We start from the raw sequence: 24,473 nt of genomic DNA on the forward strand, positions 1-24,473 counted from the left end.
TTGTGGCCAGGGGACTTGGCAAGGTGACATTCTCTCTGCTGATGGCATCTGCTGCCTCAGCCAGAGTCCATCTGTGCAAGGTGCTGAGTTTCAAGGCCCTCTTGGTATATATACACCGAGGAACAGTGAGACCCTACTCGTGGATAGGACTAGTCTCACATGGGGTGGTGGCACAGGCCCTGGAGTCTGATTTGGCTCTGGCAAGAGCTACAGGCCTGGCTATCCATGTCCCTGTCCACCCGAGTAGATCCCTGTAGAGTCATGTGATGCACAATGTACCAGAGCATGGGACAGCCTAGAGCTGTGTGTGTGTGTGTGTGTGTGTGTGTGTGTGTGTGTGTGTGTGTGATAGTCAGTGATTGAGTATATTATTGTGTGTGTGATAGTGATTGAGTATATTATTGTGCGTATGTGTGTGAATGTGTGTAAGAGTGTATAAATGTGAGTGTGTGGGTGAGTGTGTATATGAGTGTGAATGTGTGTCATGTGTGTGGTTGTGATTGAGTATATGATTGTGTGTGTATGTGAGTGTAAATGTGTGAAGTGTTTTAGTGTGTCAGTGTGTATGTGTGTGTATGTCTGTGTGTGATTGTCTGATTGAATATATGATTGTGAGTGTGTATGTGTGAGTGTGTAAATGTGTATGTATGTGAGAGTGTGTGTGTGAATGTTTGTGTGTGAGTGTGTGTGAATATATGTGTGTGTGTGAGTGTGTGTGGGGGTCTGTGTGCATGTATATATATGTGTGATTGTCAGTGATTGAGTATATGATTGTGAGTGTGTGTATGTGTATGTGAATGTGGGAAGTGTTTGAGTGTGTCAGTGTATGTGTGTGTGTGTGTGATAGTGGTGTGATTGTCAGTGTTTGAGTATATGATTGTGAGTGTGTGTATGTGTGTGTGAATGTGGGAAGTGTTTGAGTGCGTCAGTGTGTCAGTGTATGTGTGTGTGTGTGATAGTGATTGAATATATGATTGTGAGTGTGTGTTTGAGTGTATGTATGCGTGAGTGAGTGAGTGTGTATGAGTGTGTGTGTGTGTAGTTGGGGGAGAAGGGGCTATCTAGAGTTCCACTGACTCACATAACCCATTGCCTCATGCGCCTGCTGCCACGCCTCCTGAGCCATGCTGGGTTGAATCCCTGCCGTGTGAGCCAGGATGAACCTCTCTGTAGAATTAAAATTTCCTCGAGTCTCACACTGTAAAGGAAAAGGCTGGAGTCCTGGTACCAGCTGGAGCATGAGCTTGTCTCCTGGGAAGTGATTTCATCTCTTGTTGACCTGCAGGACCCGTTTGATTTTTTTTCCCCTCTCTCTATGGGCTAGGTCAACTTGAAATGCTGGAATTTGTGATTATAGTATCTGTAACAGAAATAGTCTTCCAGTTAGGAGCCAGGTTACCTGGGGAGCTTTAGAGAGTCCTGCCTTTCCTCTTTCTCTCTCTCTTTCTTCCTTTCTTTCCTTCATTTTTTCTAAAATACTTGTTTATTTTATGTATGCGAGTACACTGTCACTCTCTTCAGACACTCCAGAAGAGGACATTAAATCTCATTACAGCTTTGTGATGCTGTTGTGAGCCACCGTGTGGTTGCTGGGAATTGAACTCAGAACCCTTGGAAGAGCAGCCAGTGCTCTTAACCACTGAGCCATCTCTCCAGCCTGAGTCCTGCCTTTTCTAGAACCTTCTCCCTAACCAGCTGGAAGACCTCAACTGCTCTCCATAGGTAGGCCCTCAAGGGTCATGGATGGTTGCCTGGTGAGCTAAGCTTAGACGTGCTGGTGAAAGACTGTGCTCCCCTGGCTGTGTTCTTTGAATGGATCATTTAGCTACGTGTGGCCCCACTCCTGCAGCTGTAAAACAAGGATTAACAACATCTTCCCGACAAGGTCTTTTGGAAGGGTAAATGCCACACTGGACATGAAAGCGCGTGGTTCATGTGATTACAGGAGGGTTCCAGCAGCCAGCAGCCTCCTAGCTGCTCCTCTGTGCCGGGCAAAGCTCCATTTAAAAAACTTCCTTCCCCTGGGGGCACCTACACTGTGTCAGAAGGGGATGGGCATCACTAGACAGTCAGGACTTTGTGTGAGGAGGGTGGCAGATGAAGAAGTCACAGGAGGCTGGGATGGCCCTGTGACTTATTCCTGGAGGCCAGGTCCCTACTGCCTGCAGATGCCTTCTTGCTCCTTTGGAGGCTCCGCCATCTCCTTGGGTCCTCTTTGATGCTCTCGGGTTCACCATGTGCTGGGATCAGGTCTGTATTTGTTGGCTTGGCTCTTGGGACCCTGTGTGATGCAGCCACTCTTGGCTTCTTCATCTCTTGAGCTGTCAGCTCCATCCGCACTGAACTGATTTCCATTCACTTTTGGCCACACACGCACCTGCCAGCTTTGGGGTAGAGCACTGTGTGTCTCCACACAGGCTGTGCTCGTGTGGCAGCTGATTGTCCCTCATGTGGCTTGCCGAGAAGGAGAAAGAAAAGACTGGACGATGATGGGGACGGGCCCAGTGATTCCCCTCTGGCCACAGAGTAGACTCCTAGCACCATGGTTATCTATGCAACAGGAGACAGCGGGCCTGGAGACCAGAGCAAATATGCAGAAGTGACCTAGCCTGGGGACTCTTGTCCCCGAGGCAGGACATTTCCAACCATTCTGAACAGTGAGTACTGGACGCCAGTCTCTGCAGCTAATCAGCCAATCAGCATCAAGGTCTTGTCAGTGTTTCTGGGTCATAAATCTGGCTGTAAGCAGTGGGAGCCTTCTGTGTGCAAAGGGGCCACTGGGGTGACTGAGGCACACAGCACAGGAAGTTGTAATGGGTGAGTTGCAGGGCTCAGCACCATGGGAAAGGGTTATCTCCAGCCTTGGAGGACTTGGGTGACTTCAGGAGAAAGACTTCACTTGACCTGGAACTTGAGGGGCTGGGAAGAGGAGGAAGGCGGTTCAGGTGGGGGTGACCACAGGACCTGAGGCGCCTGAGGCAGCAGCAACAAGAGATAGATACAGGGAGTGCAAAGGGGAGTACACAGAGCTGCTGAGAGTGGGAGGGCGCCTCTGCGGTGGGGAGGCAGGTGAGGAGGCAGCGAGGGTGCCGAATGGGCGGATGTTGCCAGACCCAGGCAGACCCAGGTTTGAAGCAGGGCCTCGTGCATGCTGGGCAAGAGGTCTGCCAACTGAGTGATGCCCCCAGCCCTCCTCCAGTGAAACACGGTTTCAGAGAGTAATCAGAAAAAACAATCAGTGACGACCGCAAGGGGGTTTGAGATTAGGATCCTGTGTGTTTGGAGCTGTGAGCACATCTAGTAGGCACAGAGTCCCCATGTGTGAGCGTGGGCCCTCCCGGGGGGGGGGGGGGGGGAAGGGCTGGTGCTGTTCATTCTGAAGCTGGGGTTAATGCCTCCCCCTGGGGTCAGCTGCCTGTGCTATTCTGGACGGTTCTGTTCTCTGACTATCTATTACTCTACCTTCTTGGGAATTGTATTTGGCACTAGAGAGATGGCTGAGCACTGGGGAGCACTTGTTACTCTTGCAGAGGACCTGGGTTCGATTCCCAGTACCCACATGGTGACTTACAGTCCTCTATAATGCCAGTTCCAGGAGAGGTGGCACCTTCTTCTGGCCTCTGTGGGTGTCAGGCACAAACACAGCACACTTAACACAGATGTAGGCAAAACACAGAATACACATAAAATAAAAATAAACGAAACTTTTAAGAAAGCTGTGTGCCAAAAGAAGCCCATTGGCATTACTGCCTCATTCCTTCGTTCTTTTATTGCTGTTTTTTGAGAGTCTTGTTATACACTCCAGGCTGGCCTTGAACTTGTGATTCTCCTGCCCCGGTCTCCCGAGTGCTGGCATCGTAGGTGTACACCACCATGCCTGGTTAAGTCCAGTTTATTCCAACTGAAGAAAGGAAAATCCACACACACACCTCTTAGACAGCAGGGCTCAGACTTGAAACTAGGGGGCTGGTTCTAGAACCCGTGGTCTTAACCTGTGTGTCCTTGCCAACCAACCTTGATGAACTAGCTATCTCTCACAGAGGTACTGGGAGGGAACTTGCCTGCTTCCTGCATCTCCTTGGGGCCGAACAGCACACAGCGTGTGGTATCCAGGATTGGAACTAGCCTTGGGGTTGTCTTGTTGGTTTTCTAGGTGGGGAAGAGGGCAGCAGCACTGTGGACTGACTTTGGTTGGCACGGTTGAGGGAATCAACAGCCTCCTCCTGTGCGATGGCCCCTCCAGGCTGCTCCGGTGTGTCGATCACCCAGGCCCCCTGTTTCTTGTCATGCCCATCCAGGCTGGAGCGGAACTGAACTTCTCAAACTCAGCCTTCTTCTCCCTTCTTGTTCCTTCCCCCAGATTGATAAGTATCTGTATTCCATGCGGCTCTCTGATGAAATTCTGATAGACATCCTGACACGCTTCAAGAAAGAGATGAAGAATGGCCTCTCCCGGGATTATAATCCAACAGCCTCCGTCAAGATGCTGCCCACCTTCGTCCGGTCCATTCCAGATGGCTCAGGTGAGTCTGAGAGGTCTGGCTTTATGAGCTGGGTGCCCTGTGAAACCCATTCTTCTAACAGGTATTTGCTCATGTTACCCATTCATGAGTCTATCTATTAATCTAGCTTTACCCTCTCTCCTTCCATCCACTCACCCACCCACTCATCCACCCACCCACCCACCCACTCATCCACCCACCTACCCACCCACCCACCCACCCAGCCACCCAGCCACCCATTCCCTTGTTCCCCCATTGATCCCTCCATCCATACATCAACCCATGTGTCGTATACCTGCTGGGCATTTACCAAGCGCCAGTCACTGATGACACCATACTGAACAATCAATGCCTACCCTCAGGATTATGTGACACATGGAAAGTTTAGCATTTAGGGATTTACAGGTGCTTTGTGGGTTATCTTCATCTCTACTGTAAACCTAGGGTTTGTTCTGGAGAACTCCGAGCACCAGGCCATCTTTCCTTTGGAGCTCCTGAAAAGTAGCATTCCTAGTGGTCAGGTAGGTCTTGTGCCCAGAGGTGGGATATTCAAGTTCTCTTTTGGAAAAATTCCCTACACAATGTGTTAAGGTAGCCCCAAGAAGTCTCCCCTTGATCTGCATTCTTGTGGCTCCTGCCTGCTGCAGGGAGTTGAAGTCCCCGAGGACTGACATTATTGCTTTCTGGGTATTGCTGTCTGCTCTTCACTGCCCAGTGGAAGCTGGGAGGTCCTGGCTTCATTTGCTCACTGGTAGCCATTTTGTCTGGACAATTCATAGTTAACTACCAGTTTGCAAAGGTGAATGCTGAAGCCACACCAGTACTAGAATTGGGACTCACCCATCGTATGTCATGAGGGGAGCTATGTTTTTTTTTTTTTTTTTTTTTAGTTTACTCCTATAAGATTTCTTTACTGCTCTGGAGGCCTGGATCCAGTCTGATCTAGTGATTTTTAAGAAGCAGCCTTTTACAGTGGTTTTCCCAGCAAATGTTGGGCTTGCTGTGTGCACAATCTGGCTGGAGCCAGAATAGTTCTGGCTATATACCTGGCCTTGGGATTGTCCTCAGTGAGTTTTGGGTCCGGTTACTACTTGGTGGCATTAGGCCTGTTTTATAGCTGGGATCCACCACACTCACACTGTCTCTGTCTTTGATGTCTCTTTGTTCAAGAGCTGAACCGGTTTTGCTCAGGACCTTTCTGTCTGCTCAGGGGTTGGTTACTAGTTTGGCTTTTGAAGCGGTTCTGGCAGGCCGAATGACCCTGGCTGCTGTGCTCTGAGTGTGTTCTGATGCCTGCGGCTGGGGATGGGAGCCTCTCGTGTTCATTCTTAGTTTTTCTCAGCCCTGGATGGACCACAAGTGGGCAGAGAATCTGTCCCGTGTCTGAGCTGAGGTCAGCCGTGCCTTTGGCGGCTGAGTCCGGAGGGAGAGGCAAGTGAGCTGGGCTTGGGAACTTGGAAGGTGACTGTGAGCCCGTGTGACCAGGAAGGAGGAGTTAGTGGGAAGGAGGAAGGAGATGTGTCTCTTCTTTCTGAACTTGCACCTCCCAGCAGCTCCCTTCCTTAGATCAAACTGTGGCCCCTCCTCCATCTTTCCCACCATCCATTTCCAGGGTTGAGGGTCTCAAAGCGGGACAGCAGTAACCTGGACACTTTGCCCCTCAGATACGCTTCCAGACCCAGCCAGGTGGATACTAAAGCCCCTGGGTATTCCGGCCGAAGACAGATCTGTTTGCTTTAGCACAGCCACCCTCCCTGGAATCAACGTCCACATCTCATTTATCTGGAATCTCCTATTCTTAAAAGGCCTCTGAAAGCTGCATTGTCTTTTGTATAGCGTTTCCTTTGGTTCCTCCTCCACCTCAGTTATCCGAACCTCATAATCAGCCCAGCAGCATTTTTTTTTCTTCGTTAATGTTCCATCAGATAATGGTGTGCCTCGAAATCAGTGGTATCCCAATGTGATGACTCACGTAGCTACGCACCCATATTGGGACACAGTCACAAGGTCTGAGGAGTCAGAGCCAGCAGCCTGGGCCTTTGGCCTCCTTTGGCCCCCACTGCTTCCTCTGGTGCTGGTGGGATCAATACTGATCTGAGGGGCACAGAGCACAGATCATTATTAATAAGAAAAAGAGAAAGTAAAGGAGAAGGTGAAGCCAAATACCTGAGCGATGATGACCATTGGGTCCTCTGGGTCCTTGTCACTTGTCCTAAGGGATGCCACCTTGGGTTAGGGCCCACAGTGGTGATCTTTCTCTTTATCAGATCCCATTCCCAGATAAGGTTCCACTCACAGGTTGGCAGCACTGACCCCTGGATACAAATATTCATAAAGTTGTGTACTTGTGGGTTTTTTCTTCAAAGATAGGTAGGTCTGTCTGTCTATCTATCTGTCTGTCTGTCTATCTATCTATCTATCTATCATCTACCCATCCATCCATCCATCCATTCATCCATCCATCCATCCATTCTTCTATATCTATTGAGACAGGTTCTCATTTGTGTAGTTATAACTGACCTGCCTCTACCTCCCAATCTACCTGTTGGGATTAGGGGTGTGAAGAGTTTTTGTTGTTGTTATTGTTTTTTGGTTTCGTGTTTTGTTTTTCTGTACATGTAAATGTTTTGTCTGCATGTATGGGCTCCATGTGCTTGGGACCTCTGAAGTTAGAAGAGGGCATCAGATGCCTTGCAACTGGAGTTATAGATGGTAGGTTCTGGGGACGGGTCCTCTACAAGAGCAGCCCTTGCTCTTGACTACCGAGCCGTCCCTTTGGCCTTCCTTGGATTTCTTTTTTTTTTTTTTTTTTCTTTTTTTTTTAAGATTTATTTTTATGTGAGAACACTGTACTTGTCCTGAGACACACCAGAAGAGGGCATCAGATCTCATTACAGATGGTTGTGAGCCACCATGTGGTTGCTGGGGATTGGAACTCAGGACCTCTGGAAGAACAGTCAGTGCTCTTAACCACTGAGCCATCTCTCTCTCCAGCCCCCTTGGGTGTTACTAATGGACAATATTCCTCGTACAGTTTCTCCTGGTTGACTCTCATTCCTGAGGTTCCCCCCCACCCCGCTCCATTTAGTGCTAAAGGTATTGTAGGTCTTGGTTAGCCTGGGAGCTATGGGGTGCTATACACTCTTAGATGTTTGTTTCCCTTCATGGGTCACAACAAGTTCTTTACAGAGAAGCCACAGTTTTCTGAAAGCATATGGGCATAGCATTATCTTTTTCCATTCCAAGTAGAATGATTTATAGTATATTTGAGCATATTCTTTTTCTTTTTCTTTTTTGAGTCCTGTAGTCCTAGGAACTCGTTCTGTAGACCAGGCTGGCCTTGAACTCACAGATATCCACCTGCCTGAGTGCTGGGATTAAAGGTGAGGGCCACCACATGCTAATTCGCTTCTTTTGGGTCTGATGTAGCACTGGCTACCTTGAATGCTGCTCTGAGGGTGACTTGAAGTTCAGGTGGCAGGTGAGTGGTTCTGGGGGAGTTTAGGATAAAGACTGTCCCTGGAGCTGGCTTGCCTGTAGCGCATTCCCAGAGCAGGGCACTTTATGAAGGCAGGTTCTGTTTGTCTTGTGTTCCAGCACAGGCTGGGGCTTGGAGGCACCTGCCTCTGTGTTTGCTTTCTATTATTTAATGAAGGTCTGGCAATAATGACCTTCATTATTAGAAGTGCAGAGAGGGGCCGGGCCCTTCAGAGCTCTGCTTAATGAGCCTTCTCTTGAAGAGCGGCTCCCTCCCCACAGTACTATGGGAAATGCTGGGAGGAGTTAGGGGAGGAGGCCCTGGCAGAGGGGGGAGGAGGCAGATTTGAAACTGAAGACACAGAGAGGAAGTTGGACATAAGCCCTTGGCAGCTGAACTTGAAGTAAGAGGACGTAAAAAGAAATAAAATCCAAACCAAATGGTGAAGTCTCCAGCTCTCTCATTCAGCAGGACCTTGGAGAACTTTCTTTAGTCTCAGCCTCCCTTTGCCTCTTCTGTTAAATGAGTGTGAGGGAGTCTGATGACACATACTTACAGTTCCAGCCTTTGGGAAGGCTGAGGCAGGAGAAATGCCATGAGTTTCTCTATTTAGAAAAAAAAAATTTTTTTTTTGAAGGAGGGGCTGGAGAGATGATGGCTGAGGGGTTACAAGCACTGACTGCTCTTCTGGAAGTCCTGAGTTCAAATCCCAGCAACCACACAGTGGCTCATAACCATCTGTAATGGGATCCTATGCCCTATTCTGCTGTGTCTGAAGACAGCAATGATATATATATATATATATATATATATATATATATATATATATATATATATATATATATAAAATATATATAATATATATAATAAATCTTAATTTTTTTTGAATGATCTGAATACCATAATAAACAGAAAATGGCTGACTGCTGTGGAGGGACCTGTAGGGCACTGTGAGAAGCATAGTGAGTTCCATTAGCATCCCCGCACACTCTGTTGTTCCTTGGGAGGGCCTTTCTGTAGGTCCCCAGCCATAGGACCCGTCCTGGGGCTATGTAGGGGCAGCTCTGAGGGATGAAGAGGGCAGAGCTCTCGCTGGTATTGCTGATGCTGTGGAAGGAGGCAGAAGGGGAAACAGCCAATGCTCTCTCCCCTCCGTCCTCTCCCAACCGGCTGTGTAAGAAGCTACTTAAGAGGTTTAGGCAGGAGAGGAGAATGCTAAGTTTGACCTAAGTAAATGCCAGGCACCCAGCAGAGCTTAACAAATGCCCCGTGGCACTTACCTGAAGTCATTTCTCTTTGTCCCTGGCCAGGCTGCCTCTGAGAACAAGCAGACCTCATGACTGACCCAGGCAGTTCCTGCTGAGCCAGCTTCTACACTCAGATAGATAGTCTGCTGTCTGCAGACTCCTGCTGCAAGGGGAGCCGGTGAAATCAGCCGGTCCGGTGTCAAGCTTACTTCTCACTTATGAAGCTGAAGATGACTTATAGACATAAAACAAACAAACCCAGTGAGCACTGAGTATTTTTGACTCTGTGAGAAGGGAGGGTCCCCTGGCCACTGGTGGGACCAGTATGCTTGGCGCTTTCTCCTCCATACGCATGGGATGGACTTAATATTTTTCTAGCATTTCTAGGCTATAAAAGTGATTTTTCAAATAAGGGTGGTAACCATTTCTTCTCAGCCACACAGCACACTGAAGATGTAGCTAGAGACACCATAGGTAGAGAGGACCCTGCTTCAAGAGAGACCCCTTGGCTGTCAGCATTCACCAGTCAGGTACTTCTCAAACCCACCCTCTCCTTCACTGCCACCCAGGCTGGTTTTTCTGTTTGTTTCGTTATTGTTTTTGTTTATTTTTATAAACTCTGTCCTGGCCATTGTCATGGCCATCCTTTCTGATCCTGCCTGAACTCCCTCTTTTTTTTAAAGAAGCCAATCGCCAAAGGCAAGGTCGAAACGGTCGCATCTATTTTTCTTTCTGGAGTGTGATGGCATCAGATCTTTTATTTAGGTCTTTGATCTACTTGGAGTTAATGTTTTGTACAGGGTATGAGGTAAGGATACAACACGGTTCTTTCTGGACATTTAGCTTCCTGCTACAGCTAGCTGAAGGGACTCCTGCCAAGTCAACCAGCCATGAAACTGTGTCTCTGTCTGCCTGTATATTTTACTTGTTTTGGGTTCTACTTTGTTTTGAAACAGGCTCTTACTGTGCAACCCTGGCTGGCCAGGAACTCTCTGTGTAGACCAGGCTGGCCAGGGACTCTCTATGTGGATCAGGCTGGCCTCAAACTCAGAGATCTGTCTGCTTCTGCCTCCTGAGTGCTGGGATTAAGTTCATGCTTCACCATACCCGGCTTTATTTTTATTTAAGTAATTTTTCTTTCCCTCCAAAAATACAGTATTCTCTTTTATACAGTGGATATATACTTAGGCTTGATTCATTAAAAACTTTTGTAACTGGGAAAATTTTTAGTTGCCAACTTGGTCTCATGGTCAGATGAATAAAAGAAAAGAGGTTTCTCCCCGGTGGTTGAGAAGTCAGCACAGGCTGTCCTGCCCATCCCCCATGCCCAGTCAGCCTTTGAAACAGGATTGGGCCAACACTGTTGCTGTCTTCAGACACACCAGATCTCATTACAGATGGTTGTGAACCACCATGTGATGGCTGGGATTTGAACTCAGGACCTCTGGGAGAGCAGGCAGTGCTCTTAACCACTGAGCCATCTCTCCAGCCCCTGGCTGGTTGGATTCTTATGCATATCACAGAACTAAACAGCAAAACCAGAAACAGATGGGGCTTGGTGAGACCGTGGAGCCCAATGGTCAGCACCACAAAAGTAACCAGAAAAATAAAAGATGTTAGTGTCTCTTTATCGTCACTAAATTTTATAACTTAAATTTAATTATTGTTATTGTGAAAGTGTGGCATGTACACACATGTGTGGAGCTCAGGACAGTTGTGTGGAGTTGACTCTTTCCTCCCACTTTTACGAGGTTGGGGGGATCCAGCCATTGAACTCAAGTCTTCAGGCTTGCACGGAAAGGGCTTTACCCATCTCTCCAGCCCCGTTAGTGTGCATATGAGCATATGTGTATGTGTGTATGTGGAAGCATGTCCATGCATGTGTGGAGCCAGAGGTCAGCTTCAGGTGTCATCCTTCAGGTATGTCAGTCTTCCTTTTGGACATGAGTCTTTCATTGGTCTGGGGCCTAACAGTGGCTGGGCTGGCTGGCCAGTGAGCGCCTGGGATCCCAAGTGCTGTCCACCGCTGGTGCGGCGAGTGCATTACTCGCCTGGCTTCTTTCACACTGGTTCTGGGGATTGAACTCAGGTCCTCCTGCTTGCCTGTCAACCACTGTATTGAGTTATCTATGTAGCCATTCCTCTTACCCATCTATCTATCTTCTTTCCTCCCTTCCTCCTTTCCTTCCTCTTTCCATCTATCTTTCTTTTTCCTGGCAGAGACTGAACTTATGTGTGATTTGAAAGAGAATGGCCCCCATAGGGTCATATGCTTGAATGCTTGGTCCCCACCTCGTGGAAGTAAGGTGCGTCACTGGGGTATGAGCTTTGAGGTTTCAAAAGCACATAGCAGGTCTTATCTCTGCCTCTGTCCTGTCTCTGTCTCTGTCTCTGTCTCTCTCTCTCTGCCTGCTGCTTATAGATCAGATATAAAATTCAGCTATTGCTCTACTGTCTGTCTGTCTGTCTGCTTCCCTCCATGATAACTAACCCTCTATAAACTGTAAGCCACCCCCAATTAAATGCTTTCTTTTATAAGAGCTGCTGTGGTCATGGTGTCTTTTCACAGCAATAGGACAATGACTAGGCAACCTCAGGCAAGCTAAGCAAATGCTCCACTATCAAGCAACATTCCAGGCCTTACATTAATCAATCAATCAATCAATCAATCAATCAACACATACATAGCATGCTTATGGAGGTCAGAGGACAACTTCTTTTCTCTCCTACCTTGTTGAGACGGACACTGCTTTCCTTTCCTGCTTTGTGTTCTCCCGGCCGGCTGGCTTCCAGCCTACTCCCCTGTCTCTGCCTCCCAGCTGGCAGTGGGATTACAGATGTGCATCCCTCTGTCTGTCATTTTACCTCGGTTTGGGGATCAAACTTGGATCTTCAGGCTTGGGTGACTAGTGTTTTACTCACTGAACTAACCCCTCACCCCCAGTTTTGACCCAACCAAAGGGTGTGGCTCGGCGTTAAGTAGATGGATGGCATTCTAACACCAGCTTTCATCGGAAAGATGCAAGAGACAGTGGAAAATGACCTCGCACACATGTTAGTGAAGACAAACTAGAGGTCTCTTTTGTCGTGGCTAATGGCAGAAAGTGGTACAGCCTCTTTGTCAGGCTATATTTCTATGAGCTAACCATGCTTTATCAGACAGTGTGACTCACGAATACACTTGAGAGAAAGGGGAGACATGTGTGCCAGCATGCCTGGCAGTAGCTTTTTAATTAATTAATTAATTAATTAATTCCCTTTACATCCTGAGTGTGGTCCCCCTTCCTCCCTCACACGCCCCCTTCCCCAATCCACCCTTTCCCTTCACCTCTGAGAAGGGGAGGTTCCTCCTGGGGAACCAACCCACCCTGTCACCTCAAGTCACTGCAGGACTAGGTACATCCTCGCCCACTGAGGCCAGACAAGATCCACAGGCAGGCAACAGAGTCAGGGTAAGCCCCCGCTCCAGTTGTTGGGGGACCTAGATGTAGAACAAGCTGCACATCTGCTACATGTGTGTGGGAGGCCTAGGTTCAGCCCTTGTATGCTCTTTGGCTAGTGGTTCAGTCTCTGAACCCCCAAGGATTCAGGTTAGTTGACTTTCTTGGTCTTCTTATGGAGTCCCCATCTCCTCTGGGACCCGCTGTCCTTCCCCCAACTCTTCCATAAAACTTCCCGAGCTCCATCTAATGTTTGGCTCTGGGTCTCTGCAACTGTTTCCGGTCAGCTGCTGGGTGGAGCCTCTCAGAGGACAGTCAGCAGCTAGGCTCCTGTCTGAGAATCCAGGTTGACCGACAAACATAGCTTGAGGCTCCAAGGAAGTTGAAGGAGGAAGCCAGGCCAGTAGTGTGCCCCTGCACATCCTCTGAGGATGGCTCATTCCTAGCGCTGATAATCATAGTAGCCCGAAGTGCAAACAGCCCATGTCCATAGGTTAAGGAAGGATGTGTGAAGCCTGGTTTGTGTAATGGGTTACCAAAATGAATGAGACTTGCACAAACAGTATAACATAGAAGCAGGCTAGAAGCATTTTGCTAAGTAAAAAACTCAGTTACAAGGGACCATTTGTGTCTAATACTCAGAAAAGAGTTCAAAATCTACTTATCTGTCTGTCTATATCTGTGTGTTGTTCATGGTGCTATAGATCAACCCCAGGGCCTTACATATCCTGAGCAAGCACTTTACCACTGAGCTACATCCCCAACCTTTGGAATTTAAAAATATAACTTAAAAAAAAAAAAAAAACCTTTTAAAAAAAAGTATCATTTATACCACTCCCTTTTGAGACAAGTTTTTACTATGTAGCTCAGGTTAGCCTTAAACTCTCAATCTTTATGACTTAGACTAAGTACTGGGATCACAGGCATGCACCACCCTACTTGGCTTGGACCTTGAATGAACAGTTTTGTTATGTGACTCAGATTGCAGATTGTGTGTGGGTAACCCTTTTCAGGGTAGGTACCACCATGGTGATATTGGTAGTCATGGGGGATGGGGACTACTGGGACTCAGGGAGGCAAGGGTGGCTGACACTCCTGGCCTGGTGACACAGGCTGCAACGTGGATAAACCTGGAGACATTGTACTAAGTGAAAGCCACCAGCTGCAAAGAGACAATTTATGCCTGGCTCCACCTACATGGAATGTCCAGATCTCTTAGAGAGGAAAGAGGTGGCTGCTAGGGATGGGAGGGGTTAATGCTTAATGGTTACCAAGTCATGTTGGGGTGATAACCAAGTTTCCCAGAAGTAGTGACGGGAGCTGCTCAACTGTGCAAATATCCTTAGTGTCACCGAGCCGTGTGCTCAGCAGATGGCCCCAGTGTTAGGTTTCACATCTTTTACAATAACAATGAAAATACAATCCAAGGGGTGCCGGAAGCTTTAGGCAAGCAGTGATTGGCATCTGAGCCAATGTGGAGCGAACCCAGGACAGAAGATGGACCTTTCAGCACAGGCTTCTCTCGTGCTGAAATTCTGTTCAAGCTGGCCGTGGGCCGTGTTCAATCCTGCTTAGGCAGCAGGGTCAGGAGACCGAGGTCATCTTCTGCTACATAGTGATGTTGAGGCTAGCCTGGGCTACATGAAACACTCCCCCCCCTCAACAAAATAAAGAGCTAGTGTTGTGTGGACCTTATAACGAGGCAGAAGGTGGGATAGAGCTTTGTGCCTTCTTTGATGCCTCTTCCTCCTCAGAGTGGGACTAGAGATGGTTCCAGCAGATGCTGTATGGCGGGTGGGGGGCAGACAGGGCTGGATCCAGAGAGCAGGTACTGCGGGTGGCCCTCTCACACATAAATCTGACAACTGTTCTCTCTCTCATCAGAGAAGGGGGAGTTCATCGCCCTGGATCTCGGCGGGTCTTCCTTTCGAATCCTGCGGGTGCAGGTGAACCACGAGAAGAGCCAGAATGTCAGCATGGAGTCTGAGGTCTACGACACCCCAGAGAACATCGTACATGGTAGCGGAAGCCAGGTGAGCCCCTGTGCTCCTCACCCTGTCCCATCCATCCGGAATCCCTTGGCCAGACTTCTGAAAGCTGCCATCCTGGGCCCTGGCAGGACTCAGTGGAGGTCTGACACATAGTATGAACTGTACAGGACCCCCAGTGGAGGTTTGAGGCAGCTGTAGGGGGCGCCTGAAAGAGGTATGCACCGCCTGGTGAATCTAGGGACCTTCGAGTGGGTGAAGGCTGTGGGAAGGGAGGTCCTGTGGCATTGTTTCGAGCCCTTTTGTTCCCAAAGGATCCTGGGTCGCATCCTTGGCACAGGTTTTGCCCACCCTTTAGGTAGAAATGCTCCTCTCTCAGGCCACTGGCTCCTGCACCCACTCCCTGGAGGCCAGGCCTTGTGGAGTTGCTCTCAGCTTGGGAGAGCAGGAGCTCTCTCTTCTGATTGGATGACGCGCACACACCCTTGGCATGGCAACCAGAGGCTGCAGACTTTGCTTTTGCTGTGACTCCTCTAACTCATGTCCATACCCAAAGCTTCCCCTTCTGCCCCCAACCCTCCCCCTGCCCTTGTGTAGGGCCATCCTTCCTGACCACAGGACATTTGCGTACCTGCAGAGGGACTGCTTTGTGATGTGCGGTAGGTCCCTGTCTCCCAGGACTTTGGGACAAAGGTTCGGGCAATACCCTCGGGTTTTTATTTTTTATTTGTGGGTCCCCTGAGACTATCACATGGGGGTGCTCCATTACTCTTAGGGATGGACAAATGAGCTTGTGCCCCATCCATTCTGCAAGCTAGGGCCATCCACAGTCTTCATAGAAGCTTGCCAGATTTCTGCTGGGGAAACTGTGTGTTCCTGGTGAGGTTCCCAGTTCTCCAGAGAAAGCAATGGTTTCAGGGTGGACTGAGGGGAGGCCCAGGGGCCTTCTCTATAGGATTTTCTACCTGGTGCCTAAGTCACTGTGGGGGCGGGTTGGAGCCACCCACCTGGATAGGAGCTATTCTTGGCCTTGTGCAGTGCTCCTTGGATTCAGAGTTTTCTGGATCACATCACAGTGAACATAGAAAGAAGCCGTGTGTCTACGGTGGGCAAGCCACCTTACGAGCTAGCCACAGAGGCAGGCGAACTGCTCATTAGGTAGTCCTGTTCCCATCACTGGGCATCAGAGGCTGGTCCCTTCCCCCTAAAGCATCAGCGGCCCCTTTGCCTACTTGCATGGCTTCTTTCTACGAGTGGCCAGCAGCCAGGTTGCCAGGTCCTATTCCATGTAACAAGTACTGGCTTATCACTGGTCTTTGTGGTTAGTCTTTGAACACTACCAGTGTGCAAACATTCCTTGTGTTTCTTGGCTTGGCCTTTTAGGTGCAGGACTTGTATAGGGAGTGCTTCCATCCCAGGGTACCTTTCTTATTCCCAGGATCATTTTGCTCCCCATTTGTTCCTTTGCCCTTTGAGTCATCCAGGAAGATGATGGTGGTGGTGATGTAATGATGCTTGTTCTGTGTAATAGCCGATGTATAAGTACTTGGTATTTAGTGACCCATTTGATCATCATGGCAGCCCTGGAGAGTTTTCCCATGTCCATCTTAACACATGGGAAAGCTGCTTGATACCTGCCAAGTTCTGAGATTTCTGAGGTGCCCGCACACTAGAAGTTACAGTTTCGGCTACTAGGACCTTTTCTTTTCAATTTGCTTATTTATTTTGAAACAAGGTTTCACTGTGTAGCTCTGGCTGTCCTGGAACTCACTTTGTAGATCAGGCTGACCTCCAACTTGTAGAGATCTGCCTCCTGCCTCTGTTTCTCACTGCTGAAGTTAAAGGCGTGAATTTCTACATCCAGCAAAAATGTTTTGAAGTGTATATGTTTGCCTTGTGTGGGTGTATACCACATGTGTGTAGGTGCCCTAAGAGGCTGGAAGAAGACGCCGAGTCCCCTGGAATTGGGTTATGAGCCTCCAGATATAGGTACCACCAACCAAACTTGGGTTCTTTGGAAGAGCAGCAAGTGTTCTTAACCTCTGAGCCTCTCCCTAGACCCCTTTCTTAGATTATTGATGATGAGAAAATGTGGTGGCTGCAGACAGGGGCTTAGATCAGGGTGTGCGGGAAGCGAGGTAGGATTATGAACACGAATGGAACCGGGACATCTCCCGCAGCATCCTGGAATTAGCAGGCAGCTGATATCGAGTGGCCCATCTCCTGAGATCGCTGATGACCTCTTCCGCGGTGACCCAGGTCCTCACGTTACCCACAGAACTGCTCAGACTCACAGCCTGTGAACAACGACGTCTTAAGGGTCTGGATTTTATGGGATCCTCGCCCTCTGTGACGTGTAGGTGCTTAAAGGTTGATCTTCAGCTTGTCTCCTGAAACACCGTTAAACGTAAAGATGAACTGACACTCTCCGTGTTCGCCCTGCAGCTCCCCACCCCCACCCCTCCCAGTGTTTCTCTCCATCACACGGTATCTCAAACGTCTCCTACAATTTTAAGCTTTATGGTTTCCGAAGTTGCATGCAACACTGATGACACGGGACTCGAGTGACCAGGGAGACGGCTCGGCAGTAGTTACGCTTGCTGCACGAACTCGAGGACCAGAGTTCGGATCCCTGTACTCAGATAAAAAGCAGGCTGTGGCTGCCCAAATGGCTGTAACCCTAATACTGTCAGATAACGGAGGCAGGGGGATGACTTGAGCTTGCTGGTCCCCAGCCAGCTCCAGATTCAGTGAGAAGCCTTGTCTCAGGGTAGTAAAGTGGAGAGCGATAGAGGGGACACTTGATATTTTCCTCTGGCCTCATTTGTGAGCAACAGGACACATACACTGATACACATGTGTACATATACCTTATGTACATCACACACACACACACACACACACACACACAACTTAGTTTTGAAGATTTTAAATACTACTTAAAGGGTTTTTTTTTGGGGGGGGTTGGGGCGGCTATTTCTTTTGGTCATTATTTGCCCTGCTAGTCAGAGGGATTGAGTCTGTATGTGTGTGTGTGTGTGTGTGTGTGTAGCATGGATAGTATACAAGTTGGGTGGAAGCTCATACACATGCATGCATGAGAGCATTGTGTAGAGGTCAGAGGTTGACATTGGTAATCTTTCTCCAGCGCTCTCTGCATTATTTGTTTGAGACAGATCTATCATCGAACCCAAAGTTCACTGACTGGGCTGGCCATGTTGGCCAGTCAACCGTCCTCGTCTCTTCCTCCCCAGCACCAGGGCTGCAGTTTACTTCCTTGACTGGCTGTGCATACGTGCTCTCGGGATCTGAACTCAGGTCCTCACCCTTGCATGGAAGGCACTTTACCAACTGAGCCATCTCCCCATCCCTTAAAAAATTTATTTTTACTTGTGTGTGTGTGTGTGTGTGTGTGTAGGCTCACACATGCCACAGCGTGAATATGTGGAGGTCAGAGAACCTCTCGTGAGCACTGGGTCTTTCCTTCCATCGTGTGAGTCCCGCGTGTTGAACTCTAGGCTGTCAGGCTAGGTGGGAAGCACTTAGCTGCTTAGCTGTCTTGTTTACCCCAAAAACGTTTCCTTTGTAATTTATTTATCTTAGCTCAGGCTGGCCTGGAAGTAACTGTCAAGTCCAGACCGGCTTCAAACACATTATCCTGCCCTTGCCTTCAGAGTGTGAGATTATCGGATTGAGTCATTATCTAGATTCTGTGTCCATTCAAAAATAATGAGCATGTTGTCCGGAAGGTAATGAGGATTCATTCATTCATTCACTGATTCATTCATTGATTCACCCATTCATTTTTGTGGTACTGGGTACTGAATCCCAGGCCAGGCATCGAGGATGTTAGGCAAGCACTCCACCACTGATCTACCTCCCAAGCTTGTGTCTTAAATTTTATTTTAGAAGACAGGGCCTCTCTAAGATGCCCAGGCTGGCCTGGAACTCTGGAACCTCCTCCCTCAGCCTCTCAAGCGCAAAGACTCTAGATGTGTATATAAATACGTCCGGGGCAGCTTGGCCTGCTCAGCCACAATGAGGAGATGCATCTGGCTTGGGTCCAGGTGCTGGCTATGGGTTCCTGGCGTGGCCCTATTGCTGCAGCCAACCATTCCAGGCATCACACCCTGCCCTTCCTGTGTGGCCGCTCTTCCTTCCTTCTGCTCACTTACAGCAGGAGTGCCCGGAGCCCGAGCTGCAGATGGCATGTAGGGCTCAGGGACTGGCTTAGTAATGGGTTTGTATCAGTCTGAAGTAGGTCACAGGAAGCTTAGCCTGGTTTCTCCAGGGAGGGTGGTCACGTGTCCCTTCAGTCAGAGATACTGCTGACTGATACAGGCGTAGCTTGAGCAATAGGACCGAGGTGCCCGAGTTGGAATAGATTGGGCACCCCCACCCCCACCCCAGCAATGAGTCAGGTCCCCTCCAAAGCTGGCTCAGGGTGACTTACGGATTGGCACTCTGACACCGTCCTCCTCTGTCTGTGTCTTAGAAAGTGCGAGACTGTCTTCAGAACTGTTCTTAAAAATGCAGGGATGATGTCGTAACAGACAGCAGAGAGAACAGCCACCTCCATTTCCACTGTACCCACGAGCGTTCGAGATCGGGGCCAGGAGTAACCCCAGATCCCAGGTCCGGGGGGGGGGGGGCAGACAAGGGTGTTGTAGTTAGACGGTGTTGCACCATGAGCCATGCCTGGAGCCCTGTTTGTACGGCTTGATGTGGGTATTGGCAGGTGCAGAACCACGTGACCTCCGTACCTGGGATCCGCGCATTTTCCGGGGTGTTCATCTTTCCTTCAGTACGTAAAGCAAAGCGTAAAGCGTTGATGGTTCAGCCATGGAGCTGCCCGAGGATTTCTCTGGGAGTGGTCAGGTCGTTCCCTCCTGGGTAGCTGAGAGATGGCCAGTGTGTCAGGGAAGACTCTGTGTTTCTGAATTTCCCTACATGCCTGGATAACTGGTGTCGTGACCTCGGAGGGCTCAGTTCCGGTGGAGAACAGGAGGTGTCCTGTGAGAGCTTGTGCTAGCTTCACACATGCACAGCGCCCTCCCCCCACCCCTCCCCCAACCTGGTGTCCCTCCTCTGTGCCTTCTAGCTTTTTGATCATGTTGCCGAATGCCTGGGAGACTTCATGGAGAAAAAGAAGATCAAGGACAAAAACTTACCCGTGGGATTCACATTTTCCTTTCCCTGCCGACAATCCAAAATAGATGAGGTAAGACGATGCCTTGGAGATGATTGGACTCAGAAGATGGCGGCAGACACTCCCTTGTGTCCCCTTGCTTATGGGTGACCCTGTGCCTCTTAGTTTTGGAATCATTTGTCAAAATTAACCTGAGGTTGTGGTGCCACATTTCTCCTTCCCCTTCCTTTTGTGTACCACCTCTAACCCCTGACCTCTTCTGAGGCAGGGTCTTAATGTAGCCCAGGCTACCCTCTGGGTGGTAGCCTAGGATGACTTTGACCTCATGCTCCTCCTACCTTTACCTTCACAGTGCTGGGATTACAGATGTGCGTCACCTTGCCTGGTTTCTGGGGTACTGGGGATTGAACCCAGAACGCAATGCACGTTTAGACAAGCGCCCTGCTAGTTGAGCCATATCCCCAGCCTATTCCTTTTTTTTTTTTTCAATTACTTTAGTTGACGGTGTATTTTTAGAGCCCAGTTTATTCGTAGGTCCCTCCTCCCCCCAGGTAGAAGGAGCCATTGATGAAGCTCTCATAAATGAGCAAGTAAAAGAAGGTAGACAAGGCCTAATGGTTATGGAGAGATGTGGGGACATTCTTCATTGCGGTCGAGGTGTGTGTTTACCTGGAAGCCACATGGCGACTGAGAGTCTGGGCAGGTGCCATATCTCAGGAATCAGGCTGTCTTCTGCCTCAAGAGAAGCCTAGGGCTCCTTTGCTGAGCTCCCCGGTGCCTGACATGTCACACCATCTTTCTCGTTTGCTGTTCTCTCTCCCTGTGTCTATTTGGCAAGGTTGAGTTCAGCTCCGCCATGTGGCACACCTGTGCCCCGGAGAGCCGCAAAGCTGCGGAGTAAAGAGATATTCTGGCTGCAGAGTAAAGAGATACACCATTCCTTTTCTATATAGAGAGATAGAACATCCCCCACCCGCATCCACCACACACGCACGCACCTCCAGGTAAACAAACCCCAGGAATACCAACAGTAAACATTGAGGGCCCAGCCAGCCTCTGTGAGTGCTTCCGTGATGGGGAGACTGAGGCTGTCCTGCCGTCAGGAAACAGCAGAGCATGTGCTGACATGCTAGTTTACTGCAGGACCTTTGTTGATAGGGTCCACGCCCTGCTGCCGGCCGCTGCACGTTTGCCTGTTCCTCCTGAATCAGCAGGAAGGGTTTGGAGAGCCCAGTAGATCAAGCCCCTTGTTTTAGGATAGAGAACAGAGGCCTCCTTGAGATGACAGATTGATTTTTCATGATAGAACCCGGAGCACTGATCCAGGTCTCAGCCTCACATGTCACGCCCGCTCTAAGATGTTTCTGTCCCAGACGTTCCCCCTCTGGAATTGGGTAGTCTCAGCTAGACTCCCAAGATATCCAGTAGTTCAGTACCTTCAAGGTGTTCAGGTAAGCTGGTTCCCTGGAGTACCTCTTCCAGCTCTTCCCGAATGCCTGCCATTGTGTATCGGTAGTGTGGGAGAAAGGTCCCAAGTCCTCAGAAGATACCTAAAGCTGTAGATCATGCTGAACTATGTATTATGTGTTTTTTTCCTATACATACACACCTCCTGATAAAGTTAAGTTAGTACATTGTCCTAGTTAGGATTTTTCTGCTGTGAACAGACACCATGACCAAGGCAAGTCTTATAAGGACAACATTTAACTGGGGCTGGCTTACAGGTTCTGAGGTTCAGTCCGTTATCATCAAGGTGGGAACATGACAGCATCCAGGCAGGCATGGTGCAGGAGGAGCTGAGAGTTCTACACCTTCATCTGAAGGCTGCTAGGAAAACACTGGCTTCCAGGCAGCTAGGATGAGCGTCTTAAAGCCCACACCCACAGTGACACACCCACTCCAGCACAGCCACACCTTCTAATAGTGCCACTCCCTGGGCCGAGCATATGCAAACCATCACACACATTAAGCATGTTAAGAGATCAGTAACCAAAACTAATGGTGGGACATTTCTGTTTACTATACTAAGAGTTACATGAAGATATGTTCTGAAAACACCAAATTGCTGGGCTGGGATGTGACTCTGTTCAGTGCCTAGCAGGCACAGAGCCCCAGGTTTGATCTCCTGCACTTAGTAAATCAGGTATGATGGTGCATGCTTGTAAGCCCAACATAGCCATAACCCAGCTCTTGGGAGGCGGAGGCAGAAGAATCAAACTCAAGGTTATCCTCAGCTACATAGCAAGTCCAAAGCCAAAATTAGACACGTGAGACCCTGTCTCAGAGTCAGTTTACTCTTTGAGACATGGCAGTTGCTCTAGTAACCAAGATGGCCACTCAGTGAGCAACAAGATGACTAAGTGTTTAATGGGCACCGGGCCAGGCCCTAAGAGAAAATGGATAGGGATATGACCTGGCCTCCAGAAGGCAGTCTTTGACGGGAGGAGGGTGTGGCAAAAGGCACATCCTCCTGCAGACAGCAGCGGAGGAGCCAATAGTGTGGCTCTCTCCTTGGCTGCTCTTCAGAGGACCTGGGTTCAATTCCCAGCACCCAAATGATGCTCACAACTAACTGTAACTCCAGTTCCAGGGGAGTGGTCCTATACTCTCACATAGACAAACATGCAGGCAAAGCCACCAATGCACATACAAAATAATAAGTAAATCATTAAAAGAAAAGGTTTCCTCAGGCAAACCCATCCAGCGAATATACAGACAGACCCGGCTCTATCTCCATCGTGACCTGGTAGAGGCCATTTGTCACCGAGGGCGTCTGCTTTGTCCCTGTGCTGAGTAGCCCCACCCCCACCCCAGCCTTGGAGTGCCAAAGGCTCTCTGCCCTCAATCCACTGTCCACTCTCTTTCGCAGGCTGTACTGATCACGTGGACAAAGCGGTTCAAAGCCAGTGGAGTGGAAGGGGCGGATGTGGTCAAGCTACTGAACAAAGCCATTAAGAAGCGAGGGGTAATGTCTCTTGGGTTGGGCATATTGAGGGGAATCAACATCTTAAAATGGTTTAAGGTTCGTGTCATCAGGCGTGGAGGGACACGGAAGTTCTGTGGCCTTAATACCCTAGTAGAGGATGGTGTCACCAAAAGGTATCTAGTCTAGTCTGCTCCTGTCTGCTCCTGATACCATCCATGTGTAATCTGCAGAGATTAGAGCTGCTTTTCTCAAGCACGCGGGATTAGAGGGAGGAGCTGCTTTGCGCATGCGCATGCGACTCTTAGGCGCTCCTTTGGAGGCTTGCCCAGGAATGTAGCTCCAGGAGTAAAATTCACTCCCCCCCCCCCCCCCCCCCCCCCCCGAAGAATCCTAAACCGGATAATTAAGGGGACCTTGCAGTTTCCATAATGTAATCACTGCTGTCTAATCCAATTAATTGAGTCCTGGCCGCAGTGAAGCGGCTGCCACCCATCATGGGTGGTGGCGTTTGAGAATTGGAGCATGCCTGGTTGGGATTTCTGCGCCCATGTGGGAGCTGGTGTTGACCTTCTCTTCCTTGTCGGTCCCCAGGACTATGATGCTAACATTGTCGCCGTGGTGAATGACACAGTGGGGACCATGATGACCTGCGGCTACGATGACCAACAGTGTGAAGTTGGCCTGATCATTGGTAGGGTGTACCCTCCCCCATGCCCCAGCTTTTTGCTTTGCTCAGCCCATAAGGCACCCTTCCTTGCCTTGTGTGGTCACAGTTTACCACGTCGTCTCTCGCAGGCACAGGCACCAATGCTTGCTACATGGAGGAACTGAGACACATCGACCTGGTGGAAGGTGACGAGGGAAGGATGTGTATCAACACGGAATGGGGAGCCTTTGGGGACGATGGGTCCCTGGAAGACATCCGAACCGAGTTTGACAGAGAGTTGGACCGGGGATCCCTCAACCCTGGGAAGCAGCTGTGAGTTAACTTTCTCTCTGGCCACACATCTGACTTAGGAGGCATTTAGTTAAAGACGGGGCCGTTAAAACCAGGTAGCCACAGGGGCTGTCACCTATTGGCTTCCCCCAACACACACTGGCCTCAGCCATGCTAGGCAAACATTCTACCACGGAGCCACATCTCCAGCCTTTAAAAACGCTTTTATTTTGAAACAAGAGTCTTACTAAGTTGCTTAGGTTGGTCCTGAACTTACAATCTCTACCTCCTAGGTAGCTGAGATAACAGACCCTTACCGCCAGCCTGCCCCCTACTTCAGATGTGCATGATTGGACTATGCTTCTCACAGATGCACGGCTGTGGAGTTCATGCCATTAAAGGCAAGATGCCTTAGCCGGTTAAAGGCTCTTAGTGTGTAAACCAGGCAACTGGAGTTCAAGCCCTGGAACCCACATTACAGTAGCAAGGGAGAACCAAGACTTGTTTTCTGATACATATACACAGCAATAATAATAATAATAATAATAATAATAATAATAATAATAATAATAGGAGTAGTAGGACCATAATAATAATTATAATATTTTTAAAAATTTAGGGATGAATGATGGCTATATGGCCAAGTGTACTGACTGCTCTTTCAAAGGACCTGGTTTCAATTCCCAGTACTCATATAGCAGCTCAAAATCAACCATAGCTCCAGTTCCGGGGCATCTGACTCTATTTTCTGACCTCCACAGGCACTAAGCACATAGACACACAGTCAGGCAAAACCCCCATAAGTG

General features: G+C 49.1%; 1 protein-coding gene across 1 annotated transcript in view; it reads left to right on the top strand.

Annotated features, from left to right (window-relative positions):
- The window catches only part of HK1 (hexokinase 1), a 63,706-nt gene that overhangs the window by 15,992 nt on the left and 23,241 nt on the right, over positions 1–24,473 (top strand). Inside the window, exons 2-7 of the mRNA XM_080938022.1 lie at positions 4,361–4,523; positions 14,552–14,700; positions 19,757–19,876; positions 22,674–22,769; positions 23,322–23,421; positions 23,526–23,709. Coding sequence (XP_080794148.1) covers positions 4,361–4,523; positions 14,552–14,700; positions 19,757–19,876; positions 22,674–22,769; positions 23,322–23,421; positions 23,526–23,709 — 812 coding nt within the window. The remainder of the gene's footprint in view (positions 1–4,360; positions 4,524–14,551; positions 14,701–19,756; positions 19,877–22,673; positions 22,770–23,321; positions 23,422–23,525; positions 23,710–24,473) is intronic.

The sequence above is a fragment of the Micromys minutus genome (assembly GCF_963924665.1).
Source record: "Micromys minutus genome assembly, chromosome: 25".
Lineage (NCBI taxonomy): Eukaryota > Metazoa > Chordata > Mammalia > Rodentia > Muridae > Micromys > Micromys minutus.